This window comes from Rhamphochromis longiceps, linkage group LG15 (assembly GCF_057381845.1).
Source record: "Rhamphochromis longiceps isolate RC_006_pf linkage group LG15, R_longiceps_female_GT1.1, whole genome shotgun sequence".
NCBI lineage: Eukaryota > Metazoa > Chordata > Actinopteri > Cichliformes > Cichlidae > Rhamphochromis > Rhamphochromis longiceps.
In genome coordinates, this window is record NC_140571.1 from 33,744,670 (window position 1) to 33,769,824 (window position 25,155).

At 40.2% G+C, this 25,155-nt stretch overlaps 1 protein-coding gene across 1 annotated transcript; it reads right to left on the reverse strand.

Annotated features, from left to right (window-relative positions):
* Positions 1 to 7,071: 7,071 nt before the first annotated feature.
* ufl1 (UFM1-specific ligase 1) lies at positions 7,072 to 25,155 on the reverse strand. The gene is made up of 19 exons (XM_085382005.1): positions 24,956 to 25,155; positions 24,625 to 24,770; positions 24,485 to 24,513; positions 24,274 to 24,371; positions 18,689 to 18,803; positions 18,378 to 18,508; positions 16,542 to 16,600; positions 16,163 to 16,309; positions 14,058 to 14,233; positions 13,766 to 13,945; positions 13,554 to 13,680; positions 11,890 to 12,012; positions 11,538 to 11,658; positions 11,286 to 11,452; positions 9,728 to 9,858; positions 9,540 to 9,620; positions 9,307 to 9,392; positions 9,042 to 9,222; positions 7,072 to 7,493 (listed from the first exon to the last, which is right to left on the reverse strand). Exons 1-19 carry the CDS (start codon positions 25,030 to 25,032, stop codon positions 7,302 to 7,304), a joined length of 2,367 nt encoding a protein of 788 aa, XP_085238131.1. The 5' UTR covers positions 25,033 to 25,155; the 3' UTR covers positions 7,072 to 7,301.

Consider the following 25,155-nt stretch of genomic DNA (forward strand, 5'->3'; position numbering starts at 1 on the left):
CGCCAAAGTGCTCATAGGGGGTCACATGATTGTTGGGTTTTTCTCTGTATGTGTTATTGTAGGGTCTACCTTACAATATAAAGCACCTTGTTTACAGCCTCATAAAATAACTGAATATGGTTTTGGTCTCTATAACCAATTCACCTTTCAGGATAACTTTATGTGGAGTAATGTATCACATAGCCTACTCTGTGACCTGACGCGCACCTCCCTAGAAATGTAATTACACGTCATCTCTGTGAAGCTTACACACACACATGAGTGTGTGGCTGCTGATACCGTTTGATACTGAAAATGCAGCTGTATTATTAATTCATTTATTCATCTTTCTCTTTCGAACGCTGTATGTTTAAGGCATCACATATGGGAACCATGTGTTTATGTGACGATGCCTGTTTGCAAACTCTGCCTTCATTACCCTCCTTCCGATGCGTCATCTGTGTCTTCTCTTTCCACCCAGGGACTCCACTTCCTGTCATCATCTCCACTGAGTGCTTATTCATCCAGTACTCCTCATATACTCCTCATATGTGGCCCATTTAGATAAAAGTATGCATCATTTTCTCAGTAACGTTTTCTGATATACCAAGTCCTACATCATGGTCAAATTCACCAACACCAACATCTCTTTCCTGAAATGGTGTCCTTGTTGCTGTGTGTGTCAGCTCTGTGCATAATTCATGCATTGATGAGATATAGTCTACTCCTTTTCACCAGGTTCACGTCTGAACCAGGAACTCTGCTTTAGTGACTGTTCAGTTCATTGAGTTTGACTCTTCGATATATTCTTGTTTACCTTGTATAATTACTCAGAAAGCTAACTGAGTAACTACCACCCCCATATGCCCTTTGCAAAAATGACATCACAATCTACTTTTAATAACTGTGAAGAGCATCTTCATTAGCAAGTATCACAAGGTTAAAACGGCAAATGTGATCACTTCTGTCAAGTGTTTTAACTTTATTTTTCCTGCTACCGCTACATGTGTAATATCAATCTTTTTCTGTGAGAATCATCAACATGAAGTTTAACCCTACCTTGAATTTGGGCAAAACCCTAACCCCAAAACTGGACCAGTGAGTGAAATAATAAATATGAAAGAAACATCAAAAGAATCACTGAGTAAGTCGGCACGAGACACATGCCAGCCTCCTGGCTGTTAAACCTGTAGCTATTGCCACCACCGCTCTAAACTCCAGATGTGGAAGTTGTAGGCCTGGGACTGGCTACAGAGAAGACTTGACAGACAGCCCCAGGATGAGAATGTGTTGGTTGACTGCTCTACGCCTGATGCTTTCATCCTGAGACTGAAGCATAGTGGTGGTAGCATCATGCTGTTTGGGTTCTCTGCAGGGTGAATGACTGTAACTAAGGGAGTTCATATACAATACAGTGAAGAGGGCTAAAAGTGAAGGATTTTCAAAGGTTGTTATGATGTTGTGGAAAGTCATCCTTTGGTTTGTGTGTGTGTGTGTGTGTGTGTGTGTGTGTGTGTGTGTGTGTGTGTGTGTGTGTGTGTGTGTGTGTGTGTGTATCCTGTGACTGTAAAATAAAAATAAATGACACCTGCTGTCTGATAACGTCCCATATCACAGTGAGTATGAACTACATATGGATGTTAGTAATCTGAATTTTTTTTCAGAACAGTCCGCCTTTAATGTCAGCCCAAAGTACATATCAAAGACAAATGTATCTGTGCAGACTGTGAGACATGAAAGCCAGGCAAATGAGATCCTGGCTGCTTGTAGCATCATGCAGAGAACACCAACCATCCACAAAAAGGTCAGCAGGTTGTTTTTCTTAGATTGCTGACTGGCCATTTCTCTAGTGACCTCATTGACCTGCTACGGATGGATGAGGCACAGATAGACCGAACACTAAGACAAATTTGATCCCCACCACACTCTTGATTACAAAGGATGCTGTTCTTAATCATCTTCCTCCCAGGGATTCATTATGCAGGCTGCTGTGAGTAATGAGTGTGTCCAGAGCTTTGAAGCTCACTTTAATCATAGCACTGAAGACTATTACTAAGCAACAGGAACCTGCAGATGTCTCATGAGGAGGCATGGTGACAGCGGATGGATGTAGACGGGGATGTTCACCTAAGCAGATGAGAAGTCAAGGGGCCACTTGTGAATATCCTTCTGTGTGTACTGCTCTGGCATTATTTCAGCTGAGTGTCACTCTGTTGACGAACTAAACAGACTCCAGTTAAGTTGTGTGTTTTTTTGCATTGAGGCAACTGTCATTGTGATTTGGCACTTTATAAATAAAATTGAATAAATTGTTTGTTAATCATTAAATAAAATCCTATTTCCAAACAAAGGGGAATGCCAGAGTGCAGTCTTCTGCTTATTTCCATCTGGCAACCTCAAGAACTGTGACTGTAAAGAATAAAGCTGCAGTTCCTCTAAAATACACATGAGGCATATTAAGTCCTCAGGGACTCGCAGGTTCATTGAAACAGCATTAAAAAGCATCTCTATGGTATCTATACATGATATGCATATATATCAGGAAAACAAGCTGCGAATAATGATAAAATTGTAATGTTTTTTTCTAGAGAAAATGGCTCAAATTGACACAACTTGAATATAATTTGACAAATATGCAATGCTATTAAATTCGAGTTTTACATAGCAAATGCATATTTAAAAACTGTTGCAATTAAAAAAAATGAAACTTATCAGTAATTCCGTAGATATCAGTAAACATCTGCTGTGTTTGCAGTGCAACATCAACCACAGCTAGGCTAGCTTTCAAATCTGCAAGGATGTAGGAAGAAAACAGACTGTAGATGGAGAGGCCATTGTGGAGTCTAGATACTATTAAGGGAGCAGTGTGGAACTTTCAACACCAAAGACTTTTATCAAGCAGCTAGCTCCATAAGAAAAATTTAGGGAAGGAAAATGGACAATTTATAAGATAAGCAATGCGGATGCAAGAACATTCTGAAACTGTTATGTTATGTTTTCTTGATAATGTTTATATGCCATGGTGCACTTCAACAGTACAATACAAGATTTTTTTTTAAATTACATGGTAAAACCCATATTACAATTACTATAATCAAAAATTAGGATTTTGTTGTAATTATAAAGTCTGTTACTAGTTGTACAACAAGATTTTGACTTTCTTAAATGGCTGGTATTTAATCATATTAAATATTAGAAAAATCACATCAAGTTGTTTTTACACATGTACTTATGCTACCTAACTTTTCATTTAGCATAAAGAATCTGTAAAAATGTATGAAATCTCAGGTGAATTAAAGTTACAAAACTATATTTTAATTATGGAGAAATTCTGTATTTTTATGTGATGTATTCTATTATTTTACAGCATTTATCTGGTGGCACAGCTACTAGGTTGTTGTATATTAATAGTTATTATTATTATTTTTACACATTTCATTCTTTCTTTTGTTTCTTTTTCTTTTTTTCTAAAACTGTGTCAGCAACCTGCTAATCAAATTTGCAGGCGTTAGCTCTTATGATATTATCTTTTCAGGGGTCAAAGTGCATATAATGAGGCATTAAAATGTGGTCCAAAAACAGCTGGAATGACTGATGTTCAATTTTTTATATACAGTCTATGATTTTTTTTTTTTTAACAATCACAAGTTTATTAATAGTTGAAATGTTGCATTTCTTCATTTTGTGTGTTTACATAAAGGCTATTGATTGAATTGGAAAGTGAATTTGAAAGTGACCCAAGCTCCTTTCTCACAGCCAATGTAAATACTTTAACATAAGGTAAAGCTGCTAATGGCTGTTGCTCACACCCACTAGTGTCCTATGAATCCTATTGGGAAAACGCCCTGAGATTATCTTCTGGGAATCCTTTGCATGCTATATCCTCTTTGAAACACTGACACCTTAAATTAAAAATTCAGCGTTGGAAGGCTCAAGTCCTTCTCTTGTTGCCCTTGGTGACAGTCATGCAGCATCCAAATCATCCTGCAAAGGCAGAGCTGAAAGTTTATAAAAATAAAAGCCTGAACTGCTTAAGCAGTGATCTGTCAGCTCATGAATCAATATGTTCACTGAGATTGGTCGGTTAGATATTTGCTTGTGCATTGCTTTAGCAAACAGTTGTTGCTATGCACTGTCAGAGCTGCCTAGTGTTATAATCATCAGCACACGATGTACAAAGGTGTATTTGAGAGAGGCTTTTAGGGCTTTATGTAAACAACAACATTGATTTTATTGACAAGATAAACATGGATTACATGGACACTACGAGCAATTTACCCTATGAAACTGTGTGGGACTAACTGCTGTCATTTGAGGCAGTCCCACTGGGGCCAAATGTGATTAAAATTGATGCATTATGTTATTTTAAAAAATATTGAATTTTGCATTTACACGAATCACCTCCATGAATCACTGTCTTATTGTGGAGAAGTTTTGTTGTTTAGGTTTTTGCCCATGACAGGATCTCCCAAAGCAAGGTTGTCCTAGTTGATGGGCCAGATTAACTGCAACTGGGAAGACCCGTATCATAGAACTACTGATGCCATCTTGCCAAGATTGGGGTTACTGGGGCAAGGCTCCAGAGAGGAGCACATTTTTTAATTCAGTTCTTTTTCAGTTCAATGTAATTTTATTTATATAGCACCAAAGTGTCATACAGCTCATATGTAAGGAATGTGGCAGGAGATATGCTAAATATAATGCCAAGTATGAAGTGTGAGCAACTCATTCATTCACATTCTCAACCAATTATCCAACTAGGGTTGCAGGAGTGGCTTGACTTGGCTTCGCTATGAAGCGCCTTGAGGCAGTTGTTAATGTGATTTGGTGCTATATAGATAAAACTAAAAAAAAAATTGAATTGAATTAACCTCTTTTCACTTCCAATGAGTTTATACACAACTCTTACTATTAATCTCTGGCTCTCTTCCACAGTTTGTATTTTGTCTTGTTTCTAACTAACTAACTTGTTTCTAACTGTTAAAGGGAGTTTTTCCCTCCCATTGTCACTGACTCTTTGCTCATAGGTGTTCGCCTGATGGTTGGGGGTTTCTCTCTATTATTATTTTGTCTTTACCTTCCAATATAAAATGTTGCTTTGATTTTGTGCTATATATTGAATTGAATTGTTTGGCTCATATCAGTCTTCATTAAAGCTCACCTTTTCTTAGTATCTGTGGTGACTGAATTTTAACAGTTATATGCAGCCACTAATTGTTAATGGGATCCATTCATTGTCTATTTGGTCATTTAGTAACATTTGTTTACATTAAAAGTATAGTAAGGAAAGCATGAAATGGAAAAGATGTCTTTCCCTCCAATGAAACATAAACACCTGATTATTTTTCTATTTAATTGGCTAATTAAGCATGAATACACAATCCATCCACCTATTAAGCCACCTTAGAAAGGGGTTGGATAGCGTGGGATTCTCTTATTTTAGAATAAAATTCCTCACTTGACATCTCTCCCTTGCCAAGCCCAGAGGCCTCCTTTCTCAGAAGATGTGTTTCCATGGCAATGTGGAGCATGTGCTTGTGTGTATGATGAGCTCACACATCCATGTCCTGCTCAGCAAACTCTTCTTCTGGCAAAACGGTGTGTCTGCCTCCACAAACTACAGATGGTGCAGCCACATGCCAGGCTTCCACTTTTTCTGTGGTGTTGCAAACATGAGAAAGTCAACAGCTCCACCTTTATGAGGATAAGCATCATCCCAACCTCCATATTGTCTTTAAATAGAGAGGAACGGTTTTTACATAAACTAGATTGAAAGAAAAAGAAATGCTCATCATATACAACAGGCAGACACTAGATGCCTTTCTTGATGTAATCCAGAAGGGGATTTGGATCTCTGGCTGGATTGAAAATCAGGCAGAATCAGGCTTAGGGAGGTGTAGCTGTTCACCACAACTAGTTGGTGGTGAGGGGAAAGAGAAGAGAGCGGAGAGCTCACCTTAATCTTAGACTTGGAGGCACTATTTTTTTTATCCCTTCTGCTTTGCAACTGGGTGCAAACTGCTGCAGTGTGACTCAAAAGTCACCCCTAGATGCATGCATGATCACAAGATCACTGAATCAGAAACCTCTTGCCTGGCTACACTAATAATGATATAAAAATTCACAAATTAGTGACAGAAGTCAGCCCTGGCGTAATACAATGCTATCCAGTACAGACTCTGATTTAGAAGCAGATTTATGAAGCATGCTCTGTTGTATAGTGACCAAAAAGAGACTAACTCCTTATAGTCTTATAGTCAACATAGCCTTAACATTTAAGGAAAGCTCTTTTGATAATTGGGTGAAGGATGTGGAGTGGTGTGAACACATATGTTCAGCTTTTTTATGGCCTGGATTAGTAATGGTTCTAATAAATTTCACTTCAGTTTTATTTCAATGGTGCCAAATCAAACCACCTGTCACCTCAAGGTGGGATGAAGGGAAAAAAAAAAACATGTATATGCTGATTTTTTTACACTGAAAAAAAAAGAAGAGCAGATTTGTTCAACCTCAAGTACAAAGGGAGCTCCAGGAAACTGCTTTATGTGTTTGGCCTGCAGAGAGCTCTGACCTTAACACCTCTGAGATGAAGTAGAATATAAGAAGCAAATGCCAGCAAGCAGATTTAAAATCCTGGGGTTAAGCTTGAAACCACTGGGATGGAGACTGTGACATCCGTGTGTGTAGTGTACTCAGTTTGGTTCCTGCAGTGCTCTTCCTTTCTTTTATAACTGCATCAATATCACTCAAACGACTGTTTGCTGTTGGTGCCCCCAAGTGTTGAAACGCAGTATCATGCACTTTAGTGTAAGTTCACATAATGGTCACAAGACGGAGACAAACACACCTAATGCATCACTCTCAGACTCATCATGCAGACGTGGTACTGTCTTCATTGGCCAGTTATGCCCACATGTAATTTAAGCAGTTCAAAGCTCAGTTATGTTACATTTATGAAGCATGAAGAATGAGAACCAGGAATTTGCAGTACACGAGTACAAGCATTTAGTTCATTTACACCACTGTATTATCTGATGTTAAAAAAGGTCAGTAATAAAGTGTGAAGCCGAATGTTCTGCATTTGTGCTGATCACAGAAGAAGCAACTCACTTGAGGAGGAGGAGAGCATTTAATACGCAAGTTAATCAGAACCTCACTGAGGACAATTGTGTTAAATTCATCATACACAGTGATTTCCTTCAATAATTTAAAATGATGCCCACATAGAGAAATCATAGAAAAATACAGGACCACCAGCTGATCTAGAAGCAGCACAGGTCTTTAACCCTGTGACATTCCTTCCTCTTTATTCAACTGTTCAGTCAGTCCTCATTAACAGACGTCTTCCTCTGAGACAGCACCAGGTCCTTCACCTGAGGTGTAAGGGTCTGGACCTGAGCACGTGCGCTCCTCGCCTCCTCGTCCTGCTCCTCGTCATCCTCCTGCTTCTTGCTCTGGCTCACCAGCTGCTTCACCACCAGGCTCTGGTAGGTAGACAGCAGCTGCTGCTGCTCCTGCAACAAAATGCACACATTTCAGCTGCTTCACTCTCCTTGCAGCAGATGGAGACCACCGACAGCTGCTTCGCCTCAACACTACTTCAAGCGATCCTGAGATGAAGCTTTCAGACAGCACAATCACACGACGGGCATCGTAAAGCTAAACATTTACAGTGTTAATGGATTATGCACCTGTTTCTATATCCAATGAGAATCATATCAACTCCGGGAGGGATGGCTGTGTAACATAATATAACTGGACTGTGTTTCCCCTACACCAGGGGTCAGCAACCTTTAAGACACAAAGAGCCATTTGGACCTGGTTTCCACGCAAAAGAAAACACTGGGAGCCGCAAATACTTTTTGACATCTAAAATGAAGATAACACTGTATATATAGTTTTTTACCTTTATGCTTTGTGTAAACAACTAAGGTGTGTCGGTTATGAAATCCATGAAGTGCTACAGAGAAAATTACATTTTATTTATGTAATTAACACATTTTGAACTCTTAAAGAAATATAACAAAAGGAAAGACACCAACCTGAACTAAAATGATCCATGTAGCAAACAGAAACTGTTGTGAGCCGCCACTCTTATATCGCCTTTGGGCTTTTGGAGCCTTGACCTGACTTTTAAAAAAAATAATTGGAAAAAGCACTATGCTGCTGAAAAATAGATATTTACAAAATTCTGCCTAAATATGTATTTTACCAGGTTAATGTGTGTGGCGGGGCGTCGTCTGCAGCACTGCTGCAGGGGAGGCGGACGCACCTGAGCGGCACCCGTAATCACGCCTTGCCGCCTTAACGTCTGTGCTATCTATGCTGTTGTTGGTATGTGTCGGGCTGTGAGCTGAAAAGCTACAGCCGGCTGTATACGTACAGCAACCGTGTGTGAAAAGTGGTCAATAAAGAGATGCTGAAAAGCATGTTCATGGAAACATCGTCGGGTCTGCCGTGATATGTTTACAATGGGACTTCTGCTCCTAAGCCTCTGCGCACAGCGTCTGCAACTCAGGGCTGTACGAAGTCACTTTCATCTTTACGCAGGACTGTAAGCTGTCATCTGTGAGGCGCGAGCGGTGTTTGTTTTTAACATAGTTCACGGTGGAGAATAGCTGCTGACATAATGTGGATCCGAAGATCCATAACTGGCCTACCTGGGGTTGAAAGTCTCGATAAATGCACAGCGTTTCGGCGGGTACACCGACTTCTGTGAGTGTGACGCTTATTTTGATCAATGAAAAAAATAGACTATAATTTTATTTTTATATTTCAATATTACAATAATCTTCCAATTTAGAACTACAAGTTAAAAAAGAACTAACATAAATAAAATACACTTCAGCTAAATACTTCTAATTTATTTTCTCAAACCGCACGGAGCCGCACTATAAGGACTAAAGAGCCGCAGGTTGCCGACCTCTACCCTACACAGACGTGATGAAGGAGTGAGCAGACTGGTATATCTGATGATCCAGTTTATCATTTTTTAAAATTGATGGATTGTGATGCAACACTTTTCCTTCCCATTCAAATCACGTTCAATCAGCTGTACATACTGCAGATATTCTCCCCATGAGTGTGCTGATGATCTGAGGCACACAGCGGCCCGGGGCATGCAGCATACAGTGCGTGCTGGCCTGAAACAGCAGCACGCTGGTCAGGTGGAGGACCAGAGCGGGATCCTCGGTGTCCTTCAGCTGCTCAGTCAGGGCCTGGCGGTGCAGGAACAGGGCTTGTCTGCAAGACACGCATTCACACACTTCTAGACTCCATAAGTGGATCAGGGTGAAGAGTTTTGTGGCTCGAATGTGCTTCCACTACCTCTCTTTTTTCTTGTCTCCTTTCTTTAGCATGAATCCACAAACCTCAGCACAGGTATCCAAGTTAGTCACAAAGTCTTCAATGGACTGTAAACACAGAAAGCAAATCCACCTTACTTAAAATGTTATCCCTCAACCTTTCCCCAGATTAGCGATTTTTAAATTTCAAGGTATTAGCTGTCATTTTGCAGTCACCCACAGTGCAACACTATTTTAGACAGGCATACTACTTACTTTGCCGTTCAGGGAGTTGTGCAGCTTCAAAAGAGGCCCTTTGGTCTCCTCTGACAGTTTGCCTAAAATCTTTAGTCTGACCTGCAGTACCAAATCGCATATTCAGTGTGAACCGTTGAATTCAGCTCCACAGATAATCGTAACACAGTTTGAGTTTCAGGTTGCCGAGAGGAGCGACAGACACAGACCTCGTTGGTGATGGTGCTGGGATTCTCCACGGACATCATCAGGTCAGCAGCCAGGAAGTTAACCAGGATGTTACTGACATCAGTGCACACGGTCTTCAGGATGTGCTTAGCGATGTGGGCCTGGGTATCATCTGCATGCATAAAAAACAAACATACAAATATTGCATGTAAAGCCTTTGAAATTTTGGATGATTCTACTCAGCCCTCACCATTTTTACAGTCATTTTCACCATGATACACACGTTTTATAGCCTAATCTCTCCAGTGAATTATGTCGGAGAGCTCCAACTTTAGCAGTTGTTCAGCTGCTTCTATTTTCTTTGCATTTAAGTGCACAATTCTCAATAAATAACTCACTACTCTTGCTGGGTGTAAAGCAAGGTCAATACACAAAACCTGTTATATTTCTTTTATGTTCCTCTAGAAATCCTGGAGATTTGGACAGTTTTGGATTGAAGTTCCCTTACATACTTAAATGTATTGGCTCTATTTTGAAGTAACAGATGAGTGTGTCATCACGTTTTCACATTCTAATTAAATTACCCCGATGTTGTGGCTGCCACTTAGTTTTGGATGTTTGTTCTTGTTTTTCATCTGTTAATATCACAATATTGTGTCTCACTATGAGGTTTTTATCAGAGCTTTACTAAAAAACAACATTTGCTCATTTGTCACTGTTTAATCCAAAAGTGGAAATTCAACCCAATATGTGTGATGTTCAAAGAGGAGGTAATATCTGGTATTAGTTACAGGGTTTAATACTACAATGCCAGATATTTTTTTCAAAATAATCCTTATGTATCTTACATTGGGCCTCGGTGCCGCTTTTGACTTCACTCTCTTCTAACCTTTAACATCCACTAGCCCATCTGTGGTCTGTTGTGGGTTTAGGGCTGGTGCTTTTAGCCACACACTATATAAACTGACTTTGAGAAACTAGAAGATATTGTTTGTGTTGTAACTTAGCCATTACAATTTTTCTCTTAAAAGCTTTTTGACAGCTTAGCTGTTGATGCAGCAACGAGCTCCTTCTTCTGAATGACTGCCCTCCAGGTGGGTGGAGCTTCTGTGCTCACAGTCAGAGCTGTGCTCCTGAGACTTTCACATCATCACTTTCTTTGGCATCACAGAGCCAGGAGTACAAAAACTGTCTCTGAGCATTGGGTACGCTCTGAAGCCTAATGCTCGTTTCCCTCGACATATATACGAAAATAAAGCAAAGGATGCTAGCTTTCCCGAGTATGACTTGTCTTTCACGGCTAAACATTTGATTCATACAGAAGAACAAATATCAGAACATGAACCCTGACATGATCAGTTAATCCAGTGTAACAGATCTATTACAAATACAGTGATCTGCCAAACAGTAAGGGTAAAATCTGGACCTTGTGAACCCCGCCTCCTCTCTCGTCTCCTGTCAGGATGCGAGAGATGAAGATGGTCCTGCTTCTGATTTCCAATACATGGAACATGACCAGGGACGTGCAGAGAGGTTTAAAGGGGCGGGTGCTCAAGCCCCTCTAGCCCCCCCCTCTGCACGTCCCTGAACATGACTTACCTGAGAAGAACTTGGTGCCTTTTTCAAATAGTCGGATATTGTTGTACAGGTTGGTGATCTCTTCCTGCAGATCCTTCATGCTCTTCTTCTTGTTGGCCCCTGATGGAGAGCTGGTGGAGGACATGAACACTGTCCGCAGCACCTCCTGGTAGGCTTTAGTCAGAGGCCTGCAGGGACATTAACAGAAGGTGAATGAAAGGATTGTTGGCAGCTCTGAGAAAAGGGAACTTCAGAAAGAGATGTGTCTGTTACCTGACTAACTGCTCTGCCAACTCAGACAGGATTTCTTCAGGGCAGTCACTCACTCGTTCCTCTAAAACGGCTACGATCGCCTCCTGGGCCATAAAGGGGGTTTCAGTCTGTCTGCTGCGATCTTGGCAAAGGTAAAACACAAGCTAATTAGTCCCCCTGGAATCCTACAGTTACCTTTGTCTTCCATGTAGAAAAATTAAAAAAAAAAAAAAGCTTAACGACCCAGGAGATTCCTCGTAAAGCAGCCATTAAGCTCTTATTACAGTAAAAAACCTCAGTGAGCAGGCTTAATGTGCAGATGGAGACCGTATTTCCCTGAGAACATAAAATGTCTTTGTGACGGCTGACATACTTTGTTGAGAAGGTCCAGTTTCCTCATCGCTGTCTTCATCTTTCCGCCCTTTCTTCTTGGTTTTACGAATCCGGATCTCTCTGGCATTGCCTCCTCCACCTGCTTTCACACTGCCACTGCCCTCTGGAAGACAAACAGTTAACGGATCCCAGTCAGTCTGAGAAAACTCAACTTCTTAAAGTCAGCAAACACTGACTTGCCACATTGCAGATGTCTTTATTTTCACTGCTCTAGTATCACTTTAAGATAACCAGTCTATTATTTTTCCTGTCTTTGTCCTACGGGTCATTGTAGGGTAGATGTTGGCAGGTGGCGATGCCGTCTACTCCAAACGTTACAGAGCTGGTATAAAAATAGCACAAGCAACATTTGCATAAAGCTGTGTTGGACAACAAAACACACACATTGGGCCTCATTCATTAATATGCATGCAGAAATGATCCTGCTCGCTACCTACAATCTGCAATCTGCCACACCCCCATTTCACTGGGACATGTTTTATTGGTGAGGATGTTCTAAGAGAGGCAACTGCAATACAAAAGCAAACATCAGGAGAATCTCTATAAGAATGACGGTTAACTGTGACGCAAATCTTTCAAGTAAAAAAAACAAAACAAAAAACATATACGTCACATTTTAGATTTCAGAATTTCAGATGAACAAACAAAGATTAACATTAGACAAAACCTGCGTAAACGGAAAATACAGGTTTTTACTGATGACGTCATTCATTAAGAAGCTATCCACACCTGCTTGTCCCTGTGTGAAAAACTGCTGCCTTAGACTAATAACTGGTTGTACCATCCTTGGCAGCAAGATCTGCAATCGAGTGTTTGTAATAACTGGCAATGAGTCTCTCGCATCGCTGTGGAGGAAATTTGGCCCACTCTTCTTTGCAGAATTATTTCAATTCAGTTCCACTGAAGGGGTTTTGAGCATGAGCAGCCGTTTAAGGTCATGGCAAAGCATCTCAATCAGTTCTGGGTCCACTCCAAAAAATAATCTGATGATATTTGATGATTGTTTAAGTCCAAGTTTGTAAAAAAAAAGAAAAAAGAAAAAGAAATATTGGTGAGTTTTCTTGTAGATTTATTACTACGGGCACCTTATTGAATCCCTCTCGTCTCATCGTTCTGGTTTCTGGAAGCAGCTCTGACTGCTTTACATAAATAAAGGAGTCGCTTTACTCTTTGCTGCGCCGTCATTACACAAGAAGCCACTGACAGTATTGTCCTAAACAATAGGTGACACGGCAACCATAAAAATGGCCTAAAACCCACATCTCTGAGCTTTGGGCCATTCTAATTGTTGCAAAGGCAAAGTGAAAAAAGTCTTTACTTGATCAAAAGAAATGAACAGATATTCCTCTCATTCAATTTCTTTTACCCACTTTCAGCTTTTTGCAAACAGAAACTGAAACATTTTTCTGCAAATTAAAACAGAAAAAATGATTTCATGTAAGACATCACTCATTAGACTCACTCATACATCATTACCTTAGAGAGCTTTGAGGACACATGTTGGACACTAAGAACCAAAATAAAATCCTGGGATTTCTCACCATTGTCAGTCTCCCTCACAAAATGCCAAAGGGACTAAAAACTATATGAATAAAAATAATAAAACAAAAAACAGTGGGAGTTTGTGAGATAGGTTTCACAAACCTGCTGCCTTCTTCCTGCGCTCCGCTTCTCTCTTCTCCTTCTTAGAAGGTGCGGTGCTCTCAGTCAGGATAGATGCTTGCTTCAGATCCTCTTCAGTTATCAAAAACACTGGATTGCTCTTAACTTCCTGAAAAGCACACAAAATCTAGTTCCACCCTTTGGACAGAGCATATACATATACATGTAAAACCGGGTGTCAAAGGAATCTCTACCTTCTGAGCTTTCTGCTGCATGGCCTCATCAAATAAAGAGAGGCAGTTGCTGATGAACTTCTCACTGACAACCACGGTGCCCCCCAAGATTCTGGCAGACGATTGGATGTTAGTGTTTCTCATAGCTTGGTTAATCAGTATCCCAATGTCCTCAGTCGACAGGCAGCTGGGCAGAACTGGCTAAAGCAGCCCAGACAGAAGAGGATAAGAAACAGAAATCTAAAAACAAAAAAAACAAACAAAAACGATGCAACTCCTCTAATATCATCAATTTAAAGGTTAAAGAGCTGACCTGGAGGTCAGTCCAAGTGGCGGAATTGACAGCTTCCTCCACAGAGGCCTCCACCTGGTCGACCAGAGCTTGGCCCACACAGGCCGCTCTGAGGAACAGCAGCTTATTAGACTTGAAGCGCTTCTTTATGTAGCTGGATGGGTCGGGAATCCCCAGTCTAACCAATGCATCAAACTCTGTGGGATAACGATGTCATCAGTTCATATAGTATAGCAGTTTATTTAATAACCCTGAGCGTAGGGCTGCTCGATTATGGCAAAAATGAGAATCACGATTATTTTCACTGAAATTGAGATCTCGATTATTTGACGATATTTATTTAACCCTTACGACCTACTATAGAACCAAGTCCGCCAGAGCTTATATTATTTTTTTTATATGTTATAGTGCCATTTGTGGGAGCATTTCAAGTTGCTATACAACTGTTATAGCCCATATTTTAATAATATGTGTGCATTAAGTCCATAGTAACTACATTAATTGCAAAAAAGTGCAATAAACTACAAAACAATTGAAAATCGTTTTTTTTACATATACTTCTACTTGGATAAATTTAAGAGGTTTATCCCTCGAAATTTATTTTGAAATTATGAAATGTTCATAAAGATGATTTTTCTATGGTTGATGTCATCTCTTCTGCTTAGGTTTCTACAAAACTCACAGCATGTGACTGATGTAAAGTAACTGAAATCAGCTGAACCCCAAAAATATAGTAAAATGCAACATAAACATGAATGCAGCAGGAATGTTAATCGATACCACAGTCCCATATCTGTAACACTCTGACTTGGGAAAGTAATTTTTTACTGTTCCCTTTAGCAGTTACCACACCAACCCTCTACATGTCCACCACTGTTTATTCTTAGTTAACCCCCTTTGCCATGTGTGGGTAGCAGCTCTGCTTGCCTTTCTGTAACAGTTCTTGCATGCCACTGCTGCAAAGTGCCAGGTGTCGCTGAAAAGCAAATGTTACTACCTTTTCATGATTACTGAGGGCACAAATGGGAACCTCAGTGTCCTATTTCACAGTTTTGCATGATGCGGATCTGCACCAAAACACGACTGCGTCTTCCTTTACCCATGGTCCACTGAGGCACTGAGTTCTTTGAAATTCATTGTTTTTTTTCCTCCTTGTTTTTAGAAATGTAACCTTGCTTACAAAATGACAGAACCGACAAACACATTGATCACCTGCCTCTACAATGGCTCTTGCCTCAGAGGAAAAATTGAGTTTTTAATCATTGTCATTTTTCATCTAGTACACACAAGATAATAACTTCTGTGCCCAAGATAAAAGAAAATATTTTTGAGACAGTCACAGCTCAGTATAACTGCTTATCTCAAGTCCCCAAAGTAGGAAGTAGGAGAAACTAACAACAGTAATAAAGAAAATTTAAAAACAAACACAAAACACATCTCACTGTTTTTAGGGTAATAACTGTGCAACGACCAAATAACCAACAACTCCCTAAAATTTTTAAACTGAAAGAGTTTCAAATATTTCAGCCCTGCTGTCAAAGAGCCTCAAAAACTCAGTCTTACACTGACTCTCTTGTCATTTTTAACAAACATAGGAAATACTGTCTTTCCCCTCAATCCCCAACCATCGGCATAGACGGCTACTACTCTCTGAGCCTGGGTCTGCTGAATGATCTACCTGTTAAAGGGCACTCCTGCCAATCCATCACCAAGTGTTTGCTCGCAGGGACTGCCTGATTCTTTGAGTTCTCTCTCTAACATTGTAGAGTCTAAACCTTACCGCAGAATGTGCTTCGAGGTAATTGTTATTGTGAATGGATGCCAGTAACACTGAAACCGAAACTGGAGTTGATCTGAGGTTTTAGGAATTTTAAAAAAAAAAAAATCATTTTTCTAGTCATCTTCTCATGAGTGATCAAAGTAGTCTTGTGGGTATACCTCTACTCCAAGTATGGCTGACAGGACTTTGAAATTAGACGGCAAAACAGCCACTTTTTTTTCTTCTTCTTTTCTTTCTTGTGGATCAGAAGATAAAAAAGCTCAAACATTCTGAATGAGACAGCTAGCTAACTAGAAAAAGCCTTAGGGTATTTTTGATCACCGACATCAAGTTTAACAACACCTACCTAAATATCCATTTTGCTGGAGAAAAGAATCCACCCAGGCATTTTGTGTTTTGGTGTAGATATCAGGGATATACACAGCCTTGTCCTGCCGCCCCCCAACCACGCTTCCTTTCAGGCGCCCGATATTCACCAACTCCTCCAAGACAGCTGAACCACAAAAAATACAATATCATAATACGCCCTCTAAAGTATTAAACAATGACAATAGAGGACTGTTTGTCTAATGTTTAACATTAGACAAAGTTGAAAACGATTAAAAACAAACATAAATATCATACAAGTTTAAAAAAAAAGAAGAAAAAAAAAAAGAAGACTAGTACACACATGAAACCAAAGAGCTTAACAGGTTAACTTAAATGATGTAGCAGCTGGTCCTTACAGTACAGAAGGTGTTCCTGAAATCCAAATGCTCCAATCATACTGCTGACAGGTGTTGGCCTATAGAAAAAGCAAAACAGCAGGAATTATAAGAAAGTGCCAACGAATGCAGCTGTTGAAGACAGCGGGGTCTCATGTGAGAACATTTATTTTTTCACATCTGTTAGACGTGAAGATCAGTTATTATTAATCTTTGACTTTCTCTTATGTATGTCTTTTATCACGTCTCCCTACACCTTACCTCCAACCGGTCACAGCAGATAGCTGCCCCTCCCTGAGCCTGATTCTGGTGGAGGTTTCTTCCTGTTAAATGGGAGTTTTTCATTCCCACTGTCGTCAGGTGCTTAGCAGGTGGTCTAATTGATGGCGTTTTCTCTCTATTAACATAGGGTCTTTACTTTACAATATAAAGCACCAGTACTGAGGTGACAGTACTTGTAATTTACACTGAATATAGTTATATGGTAGCACTTATATCCTTAAACAGCCATATAGGCTAGCTTTATGGCTCTCTCTGTGGCAAACACTAGCTTCCAAAAATGCTAAAAACCTGTAGCAGAGAACAAAACACTGAACAGTGAAAGTGTTTTTACTAAATCACAGATGGCTTTCACAGTTCCATGAAAGTCATGGAGATTGTTAAAGCCAATGTGGTATTACAGAGTCAGGGTGTTCACTTTGTGTTCCTTGCTCTTTTAAAGTACATGTTCATCCTTCTCACACAATCTGCTGTTATCTGTCCTCGTTTCTCTCCATAGCAACACAAGTAGCCTACACCTCATCACCTCTGTTTCCTTCACCTACATGTCTATGGGGACATTCTCTATCACTTCATCCAACCCAATCAAGAATTCCTCTCCCTTTTCTATCTGATGCCCAACCTGTGGGGATGCACTGACAACATTCAGCACCATGCCTTTAGTCTTTATTAGCTTTAGATTAGCGAATGTAGTAAAATTAGGAAAACTTCACGCGTTTTAATTTCTCAGCTATATTGCACCGGTGCAGCCTTATGGGTTTCATATCTGCCTGATTATATATCATCATTAGAAACACAACTGTTGTAGATGCTGCTTGTGACCAATAGGTTACACAGTAATTTAAATGAGAAAAATAATCATAGTGTGCATAAAATATTTGCACTATTGCACAGTGAGGAGTCTCTAACAAGGTTAAATGTATGTATATTTGATTTTATGAACTTCTCAAATGTTCATGGGATATTTTGCCTCGGTACCCTGTTCTCTGGATTGCCCATTAATCTTTAAATTTAACCGAAGGGCTTCGTTTAAGAACCAAGCAGTGAAAGAGAAACAGATACCATTTTCTTAATACTATTCATGTAAAGTCTTACTTTAACAACAAACTGAACATTACTATGAATTCACTCACTATCACCAACACTGGAATGATCTTTAAAGCAGCTACCCACTCACTGCATTTTTTGGTGTCAAAGCTTCACTAAGTATACACAGGGGAACCATAATGTAAAAAAACTCAATATGACAGAACATGCAAAACATTTTAGCTACCATCTGTCAACCTGCTGGGATGCTGCAACACAAACACAGCTCAAAATAATGTCCTGCAGACAGAAATCCTTCATAGCATCTTGAGCTATCCCACACAAACAGCTTAACCTTGCTTAGCATCAAAGAACTGTTTCTATAGTTTCTTTAATAACCTTGTTTCATTTAGTTACATTTTTTAACTGACTTGCTTTTCGATACACACAAGAAATGCTGAGACAGGTATGGACATATCAAAATCTGTACATCTGCAGAAGAAAAACAAAAAACAAGCCATAATAAATATTTAGCCTTTTTGCAATATTTACCTTGTGACTGCACTGAAGAGCCCTTGTATTCTAGCTTTGTGGCGAGCAACAAAAGCCGGGGTAAATATGACACCTCTGTTGTACTGGTCCATTTCTCCTTGGATAATCTTCCCAAGACGCTTCGACAACTCCTAAAATATGGATCAGAAACCCACGGGGTTTTTTTTTTACTAACAAAGAAACAACGTGTCAAAACAAGCTGAGACCACAAAGAAGACTAAACCATTTAAAAACACAGACGGCACAACACATTGCTTAATTTAATGACCAGATTTCTTATTGGATTAAAAGGCACGTAAAAACTGGCTCACCTCAGTTAAGAAATCTCCTGGGAGGTCATAGCTTTTACACAGCTCTGCAATACTGATCATACCAGCCTCCTGCAGTTTGTCATTCACCTCCTCGGCCAAATGGTCCAGGTATGTGCTGCAGATGACAAAACATGAGCAGTATAATCACAACACCTCACTCTCATTTAACCTGTTCAGACTTGACCCTTATATACTATACTTTTGTAAATACTTCTGTGCAGAAATGAGACTTAACTAAACCTTTAATGTGAAAAAAATATATTTAATTTATTGAATAAGACTTTGAATAGAATATAAAATTTAATAAGATAAAAATTTTACCCTCTTTGAAGTCATATAAGGAGTTTCCCTTCAAATCTGATTGATTTGCTTTTATGTAGAAATGAACTAAGAATGAAATTTGGTGACAGGCAATATTTCATTATTTATGGGCCCTATGTTCCTACAGGGATACAAATGAATTAGAATAGAATAGAATAGAATTCAACTTTATTGTCATTGCACATGCACAGGTACAGGGCAACGAAATGCAGTTTGCATCCATCCAGAAGTGCTTAGTGATTAGAGCTGGGCGATAGAACGATAACGATATGTATCGCGATATAACTTTTACTCGATAGAGAAATTAAGCTATCGCGATAGACCTCGCCGCTCTTGTCCTCTTAAAATAAAAAAAAAATAAAAAAAAGGTCAGCCAATCCAAACTAAGTAGCGCAGAGCCGAACCAATCACAGCCGCAGCGTCACGTCGCGTGACTTGTTACGTACAGCACAAGTGCCAAGCCGCACGTGTGTTTGTTTGCGAAGCAGCCAGCGGGTAATGGAGGAAATGAGTGTGCCGACTAGAAAAATCAACCGAGCGTGACCGAAGAGAAAACAGATGATGGTTCCAATGCCGGAGAGATTGTCGAACGGAAGAGCCAAAGAAGTTCCGTAGTGTGACGGTATTTCGGCTATTTCAAGTCTGACAAAAAAACAGAGTAGCGTGCACTGTAAATTGTGCCGAAAGCAAGTCTGGAAATACAATAAACTGGTGCATGCGTCACACTGCGCCACGTTATTGTTTCGGTGAAATGAATTTCTACAATACTGTTAATTCTACTCTCTGCAGTGTTTAAATGCTTACATATACACACAGTTACTGTCCGTCCACACATACGACTCGGTTCTGCTTCTATGCCCCAGCTTTGTTTACTTTTTCCCACCGAGGCTTCTAGACTTCTGATTGGCCAACATTTCTGCACGGTTAGGAATCTAGCGCCACCTGCTGCTTTGGCATGTTCATAGCAGCGTTTTCCTTCATTTCTGCCTTTATGTGTGGACGGGATTATTTTTTAAAACGAAAACGGAAAATCTCCGTTTTCAAAAATACCCGTGTACGTGTGGACGTAGCCTCAGTCTCTGACTGGAAGCGCTAATTCGTCATTCGGCTTTTGTCAGACTAAAGTAACTGTTAAAACTGTTTGAAAAGCTCAGCTATACAACAAGGAGAGATTGAGAATTTCCTTTTAGTTCTCAGTTTATTTGATATTGACAAAAGTTAGTCAGTTTTGTCTGTTCTTCTGTAAAACAAACTAAGATTTATTTTTAGAATTAATATTTTGTTTCTAAGTGGAATTGACAATTTAGTCTGTTTCGTTTGTTCTATTTTGAAACTTAAACGATTTAGCGGCTGCCTTTTGTGTAGTTTGCAATATTTGCCTTTATTTATCTGAAAAAGTCTCATGTTCCTTAAGTACATCTACCCTGTTGAACTTATTATGGGAAATAAATATTTAAATAAAAACAAGCTGCTGATTATTTCACATTTTACTTGTGAGCAACGGCACATTTAAATCTTACAAATATAGTTATTTGGCTTATATCGTGATAGATATCGTTATCGCCTGAAATGAAAAAAACATATCGTGATATGAAAAAATCTCATATCGCCCAGCTCTATTAGTGATATAGATATATTACAATATATATTAGCAATAATATAGATATGTAAGTATATTACAGAAATGGGTCTATTATGTTATAATGTACACGGTATGAAGTATGTTGTGAATATTCTATAACTATAAGTATGTACAGGCTGTAGTGAGTACAAGCTATGTACAGGATATGGACAGGATATAAATATGAAAAACTATACAGAATATGAAATAAATAACTTTACAGGAATCTGAGATATACAGCTATACAGAAATGGGAACTATGCAAGTTGTAAACAGTTGTAGGGTTAAAAATTATCGTATGTACAGAATGATTGTTTACACAGGGCTATACAGTAGTGCAGTTAAGGTAAGTGAGGGTGTGGATAATTTCTACAGAGGCTATATAAAGTGCTAGTGGTTGTGAGTGGTGGTTCAGTCCATGTTATTATTGTGTGTTTGAGGGTACAGTTGTCCATTGTGTGTGTGTGTGTGTGTGTGTGTGTGTGTGTGTGTGTGTGTGTGTGTGTGTGTATGTTCAGTCCATGAGTTAACGTGGGTCAGATGTCAGGAGGCAGAGTTCAGGAGTCTGACAGCTGTGGGGAAGAAGCTGTTCCGGTACCTGGTGGTCTTAGTCCGGAGGCTCCTGTAGCGCCTCCCAGAGGGCAGGAGGGTGAAGAGTCCATGTGATGGGTGACTGGGGTCTCTGATGATTTTCCCAGCCCTTTTCAGACACCGCTTCCTGTAGATGTCTTTTATGGCAGGAAGTGGTTCTCCGGCGATGCGCTGGGCAGTTTTCACGACCCTCTGCAACGCCTTCCGGTCCGAGGCAGAGCAGTTCCCATACCAGACTGTTATACAGTTGGTCAGGATGCTCTCGATGGTGCAGCGATAGAAGTTCACCAGGATGTCTGAGGACAGGTGGTTCTTCCTCAGAGTCCTCAAGAAGAAGAGGCGCTGGTGAGCCTTCTTGACCAGCTTGGAGCAGTTGGTCGTCCAGGTGAGATCCTCGGAGATGTGGACTCCCAGGAACTTGAAGCTGCTCACACGCTCCACAGCCGTCCCCTTAATGTGGATGGGTGGATGTGGGTCAGCATTCCTCCTGTAGTCCACGATGAGCTCCTTGGTCTTCTCGGTGTTAAGCAGCAGGTTGTTTGTGTCGCACCACTCAGCCAGACGATCCACCTCCTCCCTGTAGGCGGCCTCATCGTTGTCACTGATGAGGCCAATCACCGTGGTGTCATCTGCAAACTTAATGATGGTGTTGGAACCATCAGCAGGTCTGCAGTCGTGGGTGAAGAGGGAGTAGAGGAAAGGGCTCATCACACAGCCTTGTGGTACACCGGTGTTCATTGTGATGGTAGATGAGCAGCGGTTATCCAGCCGGACATGTTGGGGGCGGTTGGTCAGGAAGTCCAGTAACCATTTGCAGATGAGGGAACTGATGCCCAGGTCTGTCAGTTTCCTGATGAGTTGTGAGGGGTGGATTGTATTGAATGCTGAACTGAAGTCTATAAACAGCATTCTGGCGTAGGTGTTGTTGTTGTCCAGGTGTGAGAGGACAGAGTGCAGTGCGATGGAGACTGCATCCTCTGTGCTCCTGTTCTGGCGGTATGCGAGTTGGTGGGGGTCCAGGGTGGGGGGGAGACAGGATTTGAAGTGTGCTAATCCGAATTATCCGAATCCGAATTATAAAAATAACTGAACTGTTTTAAATAGGGCTGGGTATCGTCACTGATTTCTAGAATCGATTCAATTCCGATTCACAAGGTCCCGAATCGATTCGATCCACGATTTGATTTAATTCGATTCGATTCGATTTAAATCTGGGAAATTTTGACAGTCAGAGATATAATTCAGATCAGGACATTTACATATTTTTGTATCTATAAAAAGGAAGCTGACACTCTCAAGACTTTATCCAAGGTGTGAGCATCACAGCAGATGCCTTTGTGTCAAAGTAGCTGAAGATAAAACACAGAAAAACATGTAGGTGATTTTCCTGGCCTGGGATTTTATAAAAATATTCTGCAGTACATCAAAAACGAAAGAAAACCATTAATTAATCAACATTACCTCTGACGTTACAGCGGTTTTATTAGAGACATGGCTAAGCATTTTGCATTTTGAATAATTTTAAAAAGTTTCAATTTGTTCAGTATTGAACAGCAGAAATGAGGTTTTCTTTTCGGAAGACTGTAAAAGGGGAAAAAACAGCGGCCGACAGCGCTGTAAACAACAGTAGACTTGTGTAACAAGCAAGCGAATAATGACGAAAGGGAAACTGTTCGAGAGAGAGAGGGGGGGGGGGGGGGGGGGGGGGGGGGGGGGAGAGGGAGGGAGAGAGGGAGAGCTGCGCATCGCAATGGAAGCAAAACAGTAAAAGAGTGAATTCATGACGATGTTTATGTGAAGCGTTTGGATCTTCTTTTGCTGCTGATTCGGTCAATATTGTTTGGAGAGAGATCAAACTAACAGCTTTAGAATCAGCGCATAAAGGGCGTGAACACAAAGCGCCGACCCGGATCAGCGAGCTGTCGGCTTTCAGCCCCGACTGTGAGAAAGGCGACATCTAACTGATTCTGATCCGCGGGTCGCGCTGTGTGTTTAAGTCTATGTGCAGAATCCCTGTACCTGCTCTCATTTACTGTTTGGTGGTTCTTGAAATTTTGTGAGATGTCACCAGAGATTCTGGCATTTCGGACAAAATAAATTTATATTAAAAAATCGATTCAGGATTTTAATGAATCGATTTTACGTTATCCAAGCCAGAATCGATTTTAATCGATGAATCGATTATAAAAACCCACCCCTAGTTTTAAAGTCTTTTGGTTCTTAATCAAATTAATTGTGAACCTTTAGCTAGCACAAAACTGATGTGCACAAGTAAACACAGGTCAGCATCAACTTATTTGCAGACAGCCCAATAACAGTTAAAGCTTCCTTTATTTCCTCCTTCAGCAGAAGACAAACTGGAGCATTCTTTATGAAAGGAAAGGACATAATGCCATCCCACAATTCACAGCGAAGCACCATCTGGGCAATCACGAAAACGATCAACATAATAGACGAGTGACACAGATTGTGTCAATATTAATTATACGTTTGTTTTCCGTGCCATACCCTGCTGATGTGTTTTGAACCTTCAGCAACAGCCTAAGTTAAACCCACAGTCAAATTATGAACATTAATTTGTTATAGAAAAACTGGCTCTCTAAAGCTCACTAAAGCTCTCTAAATCAAGATCATCCTACACTGAAATGACAAAAGTCTAAAGTTTATCAAAATAAAGTTTGCATCGTTTATGTCTGTAGCTGCACTGTTGGCCTTTAGAATTATCATTAATTTTACCTCAAAAGCTTCAGTTTTGTAAAAAGAGTTAACAAGTGCAATAGGCTAATGAGATGGAGCTTAACTATTATAATTAGCTAACTTAAGTGTTATAGCTTTTTCTCTGGATCCTATAGACCTAAATATCTTGTAGCATATATCGAGAAACACTGGGCATGTGTGAAATGAGCCCATAGAGTCTAAAGTGTTGGCTGATAACTTAGTATTTTGCTCTTTCATGCAAATATGCAACTTGGCTCACAAAACCCATTATAGTGCTGTCCATAGTGTGACTTTATGGTAGCCATTTTTTATACAGTATAGACCTAATACTCACTCATCAATCAGCTGTCCCAGTACAAGCTGAACCCCTTTATCAGACTTTGCAATTTCATTTGCTCTGTTTTCAACATGGACCCAGTCCACATTGATAATCTGAAAGGAACAACATCATGAAAACATTCATAAAACATCTGACCCAAATTTGAATGAACAAACTGTATATCTCATCTAGAGGACGCAGGACGAAACACAGTGTTAACACACACCTGCTGGAGGTCCACAATGTTGATTCTCCCTGTAATACAGAATGAAAGCACTTAGTTTCTGTCACAATCTACAATTCTGAAAATGTCACAGGGACAATGTGACAATGCTGCATCTCATTTCTTAAACTTCTGTATCACACCTCCGTGCACGTAGAGTTCATCTCGGATCTCCCTGCTGATCTGAGCTGGGGTGACATACTCTTTACCATCCAGTGTGTGCACCACATCCAGCTTCTTGTCTTGGACTAGTTTTGCTATTATTTCAATGCAATTTCTTTCCGACAGCCTGCGGAAAAGTTTACACAAGTGCCGTAAAGGACAGTGTAGTATACATTTATTATTGTGTTTGTTTTAGTCACAACAGTTGTTACAAGAGAAGCCACAATCTTCATCTAATAGCGTTACTTTTAAATCAACTTTAATGACAGCTGTGATTAGCTTTGATGCTATCACCCGTTTAGTTGCGTTTACCTTTGCACTGTGTCAGCAAACTGCGCTCTCTGGAAGTCTGCGGCAAGCCGGCGAATCTCTTCCCAGTCATCCGCCATTACTGTGAGTTTTTGAGTTCGCAAAACCAGCCTGTAAAACAGCTACTTTCAGTGTTCAGTGTCTGCTAGCTGTTTGTTAGCTAACGGAACAGCTCAGACACACGTCAACATACAATAACCCGC